Source organism: Daktulosphaira vitifoliae, unplaced genomic scaffold, assembly GCF_025091365.1.
Source record: "Daktulosphaira vitifoliae isolate Bord-2020 unplaced genomic scaffold, ASM2509136v1 Scaffold_5, whole genome shotgun sequence".
Lineage (NCBI taxonomy): Eukaryota > Metazoa > Arthropoda > Insecta > Hemiptera > Phylloxeridae > Daktulosphaira > Daktulosphaira vitifoliae.
In genome coordinates, this window is record NW_026099576.1 from 7,619,127 (window position 1) to 7,630,584 (window position 11,458).

An 11,458-nucleotide genomic window follows, 5' to 3' on the forward strand; every position below is an offset into this window, starting at 1 on the left:
TCTATACTCCCCTTGTCAGGTATTTTAAAATAAAATAAAATACAAAACCCAGAATTTTAACACAAAAATAGCAAATTTTTGAATACGGTAGTCATTTTTACCATGAAGACAAATCCAGAGGTCAAATTTTTTTTTTTAAAATTAAAGTATATTACATAAGCTTTAATTTAAGATATATATAAAAGTGTCAGTATTTCCGGAATACTTTCAAAAATTAAATTGAAAATATCTTAGTAACAATACGCATGTTTAAAGTTTTGACCCCCCTTGTTAAAGGGGTATGATCCGATTTACAAAAAAAGCGTGCCAGATGAAAGGGGTATATAAATATTTATTATAAAAAAATAATAATATAGATCCATACATTTTTCCAAAAGTTATATAAAATATAAATTAAATAATATAACATATAAAATCGAGATTTTTTTCACGGAAATCGTACGTTTTTCTTTAACTTTGATGTCCGTTTTCACCACAAAGACAAGTTCAGAGGTCAAATTTTTTTTTTTTAAATTAAAGTATATTGCATTAGCTTTAATTTAAGGTATATATAAAAGTATCAGTCTTTCCGGAACATTTTCAAAAGTTAAGTTGAAAAAGTTCTACTTTCTATACGCATTTTAAAAGGTTTGCACCCCCCCTGTATAAAGGGAAATGGTCCGATTTTAAAAAAAAGTATGTCGAATGAAAGAAGTATATATAAAGTATTTATCATTAAAGAATAAAGTTGATTCATGCATTTTTTAAAAAGTTATAGCAACATAATGTTAAAAAATGTAAAATATAATATCAAGAATTTTTTCACAAAAATAGCATATTTTTGCATACGGTAGCCATTTTCACCATGAAGACAAGTCCAGAGGTCAAATTTTTTTTTTTCAAATTAAAGTATATTACATAAGCTTTAATTTAAGGTATATATAAAAGTGTCAGTCTTTCCGGAACATTTTCAAAAGTTAAGTTGAAAAATTTATACTTTCTATACTTATTTTAAAAGGTTTGCACCCCCCCTGTATAAAGGGAAATGGTCGGATTAAAAAAAAAAGTATGTCGAATGAAAGAAATTTATATAAATCATTTATCATTAAAGAATAAAGTTGATTCATGCATTTTTTAAAAAGTTATAGCAACATAATGTTAAAAAAACCCAAATATAATATCAAGAATTTTTTCACAAAAATAGCANGAGGGGTCGCGGCACAGTTGTAACGTGGTATAGTTGGTTGGGTTAAGTATAATGATATCTGACAGTGATTAAAATCACTATCAAAAATAAACGCTTCGATGCAAATCTTTATATAGTGTTTAATTTTAAAAAAATTGGTGTTTTATTCCAAAAGCTACTTGATCTGCTGGTTCCTTATTAATATCTCGATTAAGATAAAGTATGTCGAATGAAAAAGGGTTTATTAAAAAATATTATTTCTCATAAAAAAATGTGTGGATCCATAAACTTTTCAATAAGTTATAGCATTATAAAGTTAAATGTAATATAAATAATAAAATCGAGAATTTTCACACGAAAATAGTATTCGGTAGCCTTTTTCGCCGTGAAGACAAGTCCAGAGGTCAAATTTTTTTTTTCAAATTAAAGTATATTACATAAGCTTCATTTTAAGATATATATAAAAGTGTCAGACCTTCCGGAACACTTTCAAAAGTTAAGTTGAAAAAGTACTACTTTCTATATGCATTTTTTATATTTGAAGCCTCCCCATATATAGAGAAATAATCTGATTTAAAAAAAAAGTATATCCAATGAAAGATGTATATAAATACTATTTTTCATGAAAAAATTGTATTGATCCATACATTTTTTAAAAAGTTATAGCACTTTAAAGTAAAAAATGTAAATTATAAAATCGAAAATTTTCACACAAAAATAGCATTCGGTAGCCGTTTTCACCATGAAGACAAATCCAGAGGTCAAATTTTTTTTTTTCAAATTAAAGTATATTGCATTAGCTTTAATTTAAGGTATATATAAAACTATCAGTCTTTCCGGAACATTTTCAAAAGTTATGTTGAAAAAGTTAATTTTTTGTAAAAAAGTTGTCATTTTAAATCCCCCCCTGTAGGCAGGTAAAAAGTCAAATTTATAAAAAAAATATACCAAATGATAGGTAAAGACATCTTGCATCTACAAAAAAAAGAATTATATTGATCCATACATCTTTCAAAAAGTTATAGCATTATAAAGTTAAAAATATAAAAAAGAATTTTTTTACAAAAATCGTATTTTTTTTATTATATTTGATGTCTGTTTTCACCATGAAGATAAAATAAAGTCCGAAATTTTTTTTTACCATTATAAAGTATATTACATTAGCTTTAATTTAAGATATATATAAAAGTGTCAGACCTTCCGGAACACTTTCAAAAGTTACGTTGAAAAAGTTCTACTTTCTATATGCATTTTTATGTTTTGAATCCCCCCCCTGTATTTAGGGAAATGGTCCGATTTAAAAACAGTATGTCGAATGAAAGATCTATATAAATACTACTTTTCATGAAAAAATTGTAATGATTCATACATTTTTCAAAAAGTTATAGCATAATAAAGTTAAAAATGGAAAATACAAAATCGAAAATTTTCACACAAAAATAGCATTCGGTAGCCATTTTCACCATGAAGATAAGATAAAGTCCGAAATTTTTTTTTTTCATGATAAAGCATATTACATTAGCTTTAATTTAAGATATATATAAAAGTGTCAGACCTTCCGGAACATTTTCAAAATTTAAGTTAAAAAAATTAATTTTTTGTGAAAAAGTTGTCATTTTAAATCCCCCCTTGTGGGCAGGTTAAGGGTTAAATTTATGAAAAAAATATACCAAATGAAAGGTAATGATATTATGCATCTATATAAAAAAGAATTATATTGATATGTTCATTTTTGAAAAAGTTATGGCACTTTTAAGTAAAAAAAATTGAAAAAATTTCGAAAATTAGCGATTTTTAAATTTGTAATTTTTTTGGAGGTTTCCCCCATTTACGGGGAACGAGGGAATTTTTTTCAATTTTTAAGGGTAATGTCTTCGACTAGATACGATTTGTGATCTTTTGACGTATTATTGAAAGAAATCGGTTCGGTGAGAGCTGAGAAAAAGTGGTAACAGGCACAAAAAAAAAAAAAAACACATCTTAGTAAAATAATACCTTCTCAGCTTCGCATCGAAGCTAAAAATTTCGGACTTTCATGGTGAACACAAACATTAAAGTTAATAAAAAGAGTATAATTTTTGTAAAAAAAATTCTTTTAGCTTCGATGAGAAGCTGAGAAGGTATTAATTTTACCATGATGTGTTTTTTTTTTTATGTCTGTTGCCACTTTTTTTCAGCTCTCACTGGACCGATTTCTTTCAACAATACGCCAAAAGATCATAAATCGTATCTAGTTGAAGACATTACCCTTAAAAATTGAAAATTTTTCCCTCGTTCTCCGCAAATGAGGGAAACCTCCAAAAAAATTACAAATTTAGAAATCGGTAAATTTTGTCATTTTATTCACTTTTTTTCTTAAAACTTCCATAACTTTTTCAAAAATCAACAAATCAACATAATTTCTTTTTTATACTAAAATCTTAGATATTTTCATTTCATTTGATATCATTTTTTTTTGAAAATCTAACACTTATTCTGCTCACAAGGGGGATTTAAAATAGCAACTTTTTTAGAAAAACTAACTTTTTCAACTTAATTTTTGAAAATGTTCCGGAAATACTGCGTCCTTTAAACATATATCAAATTAAAGCTTATTTTATGTACTATAAAATGAAAAAAAAAAATTTGTCCCGACACCTTATCTTCTATGTGCAAATGGCAGTCGAAATTATAAAAAAAATGTAATATTTGCGATAAAAATCACCTTTTATAACGATGTTTTTTGTACTTAAAACTGCCATAACTTTTTCAAATATTAACTAATCAAAATAATATTTCTTTATATTGAAACCTTAGGTAATTTCCTTTCATTTGATATCATTTTTTTTTGAAAATCTAACACTTATTCTGCTCACAAGGGGGATTTAAAATAGCAACTTTTTTAGAAAAACTAACTTTTTCAACTTAATTTTTGAAAATGTTCCGGAAATACTGCGTCCTTTAAACATATGTCAAATTAAAGCTTATGCCATGTACTATAAATTAAAAAAATTTGTCTCTACGACCTAACTTGTATGCCCAAATGGCTACCGTATTCAAAAATATGCTATATTTGTGTTAAAATTCTGAGTTTTGTATTTTATTTCATTTTAAAATATCTTAATAGGGGAATACATTGACTTTCATGAATATTATATAATTAAATTGACATAGAATTAAGTTCATAAGACATAAGTAATTAAACTTATTAAAATTTTTTTACTTTTTTAAAGTTGAAAAAGCAATTTTTAAATTTGAGTTAGCTTAAATAGCTAATTTTATCTTGTGACAAAAGTAACGAACAGTTGCCGAATCGGTAACACCTGTGTCATTCACACTTAGGGTATGAGGTTTCCAATCCGTCTGTAGCTATTAATAATTTGAATTTTTATTTGAGTTAGAATAAAATTTTCAAATCATTTGATATTTATCACATTTACATTCAATAACTTCAATAAATATAAAGGATCCTATCACTATAGTCTCCCCTCGTGAGAAGAAATTTATATTAATGTTAATACTATTTTACTATGTGGTTCTTTTTGTGGCTACGATTTATTTTGCCAACCCTCACTAGACCTACTTTTTTCAATGATACATCAAATGATTACAATTCATATTTAGTTTAAGTTATTACTCTTGAAAATCGAAAAAATATTTCTTATTCAAATAAAAAGTAGCTTAACCAGCTTTTTCCATACAAATAATTAAAATCATTAATTTCTAATATTCTTAAAGTATTTATTGTCCAATTAGATTTGATATGATAAAAGTATTCAACTAAAAAAGAATTTTACTTTGTAGTTTATTAATTTTTTAATTCTATTTGTGTGTGCTACTACCAGTTTATAATATTCCAAATTTTTATGCAATGTGTTGCTATATAAATCATAAATTAAAAAAAAAAAATGATTTTTAGTTTCACCTGAATTTAACGATGGATTTTTACAATTATAATCAAATTTTATAATAAGCTCAATTGAGTAAATCTTTTTAATAACTTTTTTTCTATTGGTTTTTTTAGATATATTATCATTAAAATTAATTAAATTATGAATATTTCCATTGTAGAATCTTTTTAAACACCAAAAGTTAATTAGAAATGATTAATATGATTATTATAGAAGTGAACTATTACGATAAAAATGTAAAAAAAATCTTTTCTGATAAATGTACTGTAAATAGTAATTATAAAATTTCCTGATTGCATATTAATCTTAACAATTTCATTTATTTCTATTAAATAATGTCAATTTCAAACTTGTAAGTTGAGCTAAAAGTTATGGTAATAAATTCATTTATTTTTTTATTAAAACTTTCACATTAAAGTGAAAGTGATTACTATAATAAATATTTAACTAATGTTGTTTTTTTATTTAATTTTAAAAACTTAATAGGTACTATTTAATAAATTAGGTCACTTAATTTTCATTCCATTTCTAAATTAACCTGTTACTTATTATTATAAACGAAAATAATTTTACAGGAAATTGTAAAAAATATAAGTCTCAAAAATTAATTTCTGATAGTAATTTTACAAAGTATACTGGAAACATAAAATTATACATTAAAATGGAAAATAGACTATTTAATTTTATAAGTTAATTTTTTTAAAGCAATATTTTATTTTGTTGTCAGCATTACCATAAATCGTTAAATTGTGTTTTAGTTATTTTAATATTTTTTAAAACTTTTGTACTAAAAGCTATATTCATATGTACACGAAATTTAAAATCTATTTTAGTTATGTTTTTTTTTGTTTAATATTTAATAATTTTTTTAACTAAGTATAAGGAAATTATAATTAAAATACAATTGCATGATAATGAATTTTTATAATTTATTTTATAAATTTACATTAATCAAATTATTGAATATATTTTAATATTAATATATACAGAGTAATTGGTTTATAATAAAGCAATGGATTACTCTCAAAATAAATACAACATGAAAAACAAAAAAATTTGTTTTTTTTTTGTTACGTTTATTTCTTAATTGCGAGCTAATAATGATTTTTTCGAATTTTTTTAATGGCAACATACATATTTGACTAGATTTGGTATAATTAAGAAAATAAACCGTCTTTAACAACTTCTGGACAGGTACTAAAAATTTAAAGTAAATACTGGTGGTGAAGAGTGGGTGTAGCTATTTTTATCACTAGGCATTTTTCGGTCGTATACTACCTTTCGCCAAAATATAAAAATGAATATAACTTTCAATGTACCGGTACAAGAGTTGTTATCGACCAGTCATTTTCTGTATAGGATTATATACTATTTTATAAGGTAGTTAAATATGTGTGTTTCCGTTTAAAAAATAAAATTGACACTCCCTTAAATTATACAGGATGATTCTAAAAATTAATAGCTGAAAAATCAAGAAATACAAAAATCGTATTATTAAATCGATTATGTAACTAAAAATAATAAAAATTATTTTTTCAATATTGTATTTATTTTTCCAGTAATCGAGAGGTTTATAATAAACTGATCACTATGTATATTAAATATACAGGTGTTCTGTAAATGAAAAACAGATCAATAGTTACAAAAAATGATACACTCTATATATTATTTTAAATCATTCTAAAAAATTATTTATACAATATATTTTAAAAATATAACTAGCTTATTTTAAGAGATTGTTTTCAGATTTGTTGGAAAAAATCTTGTAAAATACCTCGTAAATTTCGAAGTCAACGTTTTCAAATAAATCATTAACTTTGTTCAAATAACCCATTAGATTATTAACATTTTCTTTTGACCATGATTTTAAATCTATTTTATTATTTTCTACTAATTGTATAATATCTGCTAATGTTATAATTTCTAAATAATTGAAATTAGTTCGACGAAAAATACGATTTGCTATTTTGTAAACCTTTTCGGCAAACGTTAAATCAANTCGTAAACCTTTTCGGCAAACGATAAATCAAATGGTCTAGTTTTAAACCATTCATTAAGTTCAATTAAATCTGAATCCTCTTGTAAATGAAAAAATGTTATAAAATTGTTTACTAAATATTTTATTGAGTTCCAGGAAGTTTCAATGAACAAATTACTTTTAAATAAATTCCTATCTATACCAGACTTATAACCTATAGCGATTGATGATTGTAATTTTATATGAATATAAAAAGATAATTTTACAGTGTCTATTAAAGTTTCTCTGTAGTTAATTAGTTCAAAATAGTTATCTTTTTCATCAACCCATACATACATAGCGGCATTAAAACTTTGAATTAAATGTTCTTCGCATCTTATCCATTTAATAGCTGAACATTTTGTAAAGAGTGTTTTTACAGAATCTTTATTTAAAATGATATCAAAGAAAAATAGATTTTGTGGTGTATATAAATTGTCTATATTATTTCCTACTACTTTGAAATTTTCTTCGATATTCATATCAAGAATTATCAATTTTGAATAAATTTCATCAATTAATTCAATTTGTTCATATTTATTGCTTGATTTAAAACCTTTAAGCAATTTTTTAATCTCTTTCGTCGTATTAAAATTTTTATTTTTATATTTTTTGGAGTAAACTTTTATTTGATCTTTAATAAATATGATAACTTTTGAAATGTCCACAGCATTTAATCTAATTTTTGATTGTTTTACAAGTCCTTCTAATTTTTCTAAAGGCTGATATAATATATGAACTGAATTTGAAAGTATACTAAGGTGCCATAACCATCGAATGTTGTGATTGGATGGCGAATCCAATATTCGTGCTATTAGCTTACCAAAATAATTAAAATGCATTATGTACTTGTCATTGTATGTTTCTTTGTTAGTATCAATCCAACTCTCAAATAGTTCTAAAATATTTTGGATTTGTTCTACAATATCTCTCGGAACTTCAAGATGATCCGCATTGACCTCATACTTAAAAAGAGCAATATTAAATAAAAAAATGAATCCTACCTTTGCTATTTTTATAGTTGGAAATAATAATACTTTATTGAATTGTTTTATTTTAATGTTTTGAAATTTACACAATTTAAAAGTAATTAAATATAATTGTTATACAATCTTCTGTTTAATAACATCTACTAGTCGATTTTTTAGTTTATAATTCGTTACAAATAAAGTCTTGGATAAACATTTTATACAAATTGCAATATTTTTCTCAAAATAAATTCATCGACAAACATTTACAAAAAAAAAATTATATTAACATTTTATTGTGGTGTTATTTCAGCTTATGCTAAAACAACGTGTTAACATATTGTTGATGTATATAATAAAATCTAAATTTAATGAATATCACACTGAAAATTTGTTTCAGTAAAATAAAAATTATATATCTTTACTTTAAATTTAATGTAATTAAAAAAAATGTTACATGAATATCGTAAAACTTTTTTTCAATAAAGTTTAAGGTTGTTCTCAAGTCTATAACATCTATAAAATAAAAACTTGTGTATATGTATTATTGATATTATTTTGTAACTCTTAAGCTTTTAATAATATTTTCTTTATTGAAAATAATATTCATTCATTTTTTTGAAAATTAATCTCTTCAAAAAAAAAGGATCTTACTTTATTACTAATGGCCCAATAACATTTGTGACCCCATAACTTTTCATAATTTAATTTCACTGATAATCTTAGGAGACTTCTCCTTTTATACTGTATTTGACTATTTAAATTTAATACCAAAATCTTTCTTCAAAATTCTTTAAAAACATTTTATTCTTTAAATGCAATTTAATGTTCACAAAGTCTAATACGTCTTGNTCTTCAAAATTCTTTAAAAACATTGTATTCTTTAAATGCAATTTAATGTTCACAAAGTCTAATACGTCTTGGTATCTTTAAAAATAATTGTATTGTGAATAGAGTAGTAATCCAAGCAAGAGTAAATTTAAAATCTAACAAAGGAAACCATAATTAGATTATATTTATTTTATTGTAATTATATTATATTTCTCCATATTAAACCGATATAAAGTTTCAAGGTGAAACTTACACAATAATTGACGTGTAAATTTACAGATCGTATTGGTGACTTCTTTCAATTTTGAATTCGGTTAATAATTCAAAGCGTAAAAATTATCCCAATTAAAATTGAAAATTGATGGACATCATAAAAAATTAGTTGAAATTATATTGAAGATTTATTTTTATAATCGTTTGCTTTAGCTGTTTTGCTTCAACCATTTTTACTAAGCAAACGAAAATGTAATTGTTTGTTCAGAAATCCTAGAGTTACATTTTATTATGATTTACATTATTTTTACATTGTTAAAATTTCGGATTTCAATAAATCATTAAAAATATAGTGATAAATAACTATAGAATCTCATTTTTTTTTTATCAGCATAGGTGTAAAGAAGTCAAATTTGGACGGAAGCTAAATTTAATTCCCCGCATACAAAAAATTATTTTTATAAAACAATGCATACAATTTTGATCAATTTCTGTAGGGGACTAAACACTCCTATCCTCCACCTTATGTGTATGCTCATTAGTTATTCTAAAATAAAGTTTAAAAATAATTTTTTTTTTAATAGTAAAAAAATATGTTATTTACATAAAGCAAAACTACTTAAATTATATAATATAGGTTGTCATCGGAGGGTATTAGCCCCTAAAATTGAAGAATTACTGCAAATGTTACAGTAACTGTTATTTCTTTTGATTATAACTATTTTTAATGAATATTTTCATCTGTTCTGATTTAATTTAAAATTGTTAAATATTCAGCCAACAGATAGCGATGTAAATCGTTCAGAGTTCATCCTGAGAGATGAGATAAGTTTGAATAAAGTGTCCGTGCAGGTAATTTCGCTAAGAATTATTCTAGCCTCTACAAAAATTCAATCAAATATTAGCTTATGCTATATAAGAAAAGTATTTTTTCGAAAACATTATTCATTTGATTTATTTTACTATTTTTATTTGAATAAATTATTTATGGAGATTTTATCTTTTTTGTGTGATGTATGTTACCTACGTTGTACTTTATAGTCTTTTGAGATATTACAATATTAGAGGGCATAATAGTGCACGTTTACAAAAGATCTATGATATTTAATTATCTTACATAATTTTACAAGACATTTGCTCTAGTTATACAATTTCTTCACATACTGTCGCTTAAATGTCAACAAAAGTAATAAGTAATAATCAAATAAAGAAAATCAAATTTTTGTTTGCTAAAAAAATTTTTGTATAGTGTTTTAATCGAATAAAGCATAAAATTGAATTTTAAGGTAGATTTGGAGTAATTAAAATTTTTAATAATACTAGCGGGTTACATATTTTAAAATAATAATATATAAAGTCTATATTTATTTAAATTATCAACAAAGCGTCAATTTTTTATTTAAAAGAAACTGAAAAGAGATAAAAATTACGATAGTTTTGTACTTAACCATTCATATGTTATTTGATGCAATATAGTAATCTTTCCACTGTATGAGAAACATATGTTTGCGTAGTAGAAATCTAACTTCGATTTTGTCATCATTATTCTCCTCTAGTTTATCTTCGAACTCTGGAAGACAATTCTGGTTCAAATAATTTTTAACTTTTGTGTATTCTTCGGTAAATTTATTGTGAAAACTTACGGGATCAAGATATTTATTCAAGAGTAAACTATAAAGGTTATTTAAAGATTTAACAAAATCATTTTTGTTTTCTTCTTGGAAATTTACTTTCGACATTAATTTTGTCATTTCGGGTATAAAATAAAGTATTCTATTGCGATTTTCTATGTACGTAGAAATGTTACCTTTGTTTTGTACAAGCGTATTCAGTTGTAAGTACAAATATCTGATATATTCAGCAAAGACACATCCAAGAAAAGTTTGTAATTGAATCGCTTTTTCTTTAATTTCTTCATTAGAAGATTGTTCGTTTAAATCGTTAAATGAAGAATAAAAATTTTCCATGGGTACTTGTTTGGAATTATTATTTAATTTATATTTTATACCTGTAAACGGATGCATCACCTCTCTGAATTCGATTTCTGAGGCAATATATTTAAGTTCATGTATCATTTTTTCTTTTGTGGGTTTCTGTACTTCTGTGTATTTATTATTATTTGTTTTGCCAAACTCAAAGACGACAAAGGTGGCAAAGGTAACATCGAGTACAATAAGAAGAATAAAATATTTCAAAATCATTTTTGATCAATATTATTAAAGCAAAGTACAGTTAAAAAAATGAAATGTAACTTTTTATTTAACTAATTTTTTTTCAAAAATTTTAATAGTTTTATTTTAGCTTCGATGCGAAGCGGAGAAGGTATTAATTTTACTATGATGTGTTTTTTTTTTTTTTTTTTTTTTTTTTTTTT

General features: G+C 23.9%; 1 protein-coding gene across 1 annotated transcript; it reads right to left on the reverse strand.

Moving 5' to 3' along the window:
• Nucleotides 1-6,693: 6,693 nt before the first annotated feature.
• On the reverse strand, nt 6,694-8,229 carry LOC126907535 (uncharacterized). The gene is made up of 2 exons (XM_050688901.1): nt 7,063-8,229; nt 6,694-7,030 (listed from the first exon to the last, which is right to left on the reverse strand). The coding sequence occupies exons 1-2, from the start codon at nt 7,912-7,914 to the stop codon at nt 6,779-6,781; spliced, it is 1,104 nt and encodes a 367-aa protein (XP_050544858.1). The 5' UTR covers nt 7,915-8,229; the 3' UTR covers nt 6,694-6,778.
• Nucleotides 8,230-11,458: the final 3,229 nt, after the last annotated feature.

Bases quoted from the DNA above. Each gene is read 5' to 3' on its own strand.
- LOC126907535 (XM_050688901.1), bottom strand. From the start codon at position 7,914: ATGCATTTTAATTATTTTGGTAAGCTAATAGCACGAATATTGGATTCG.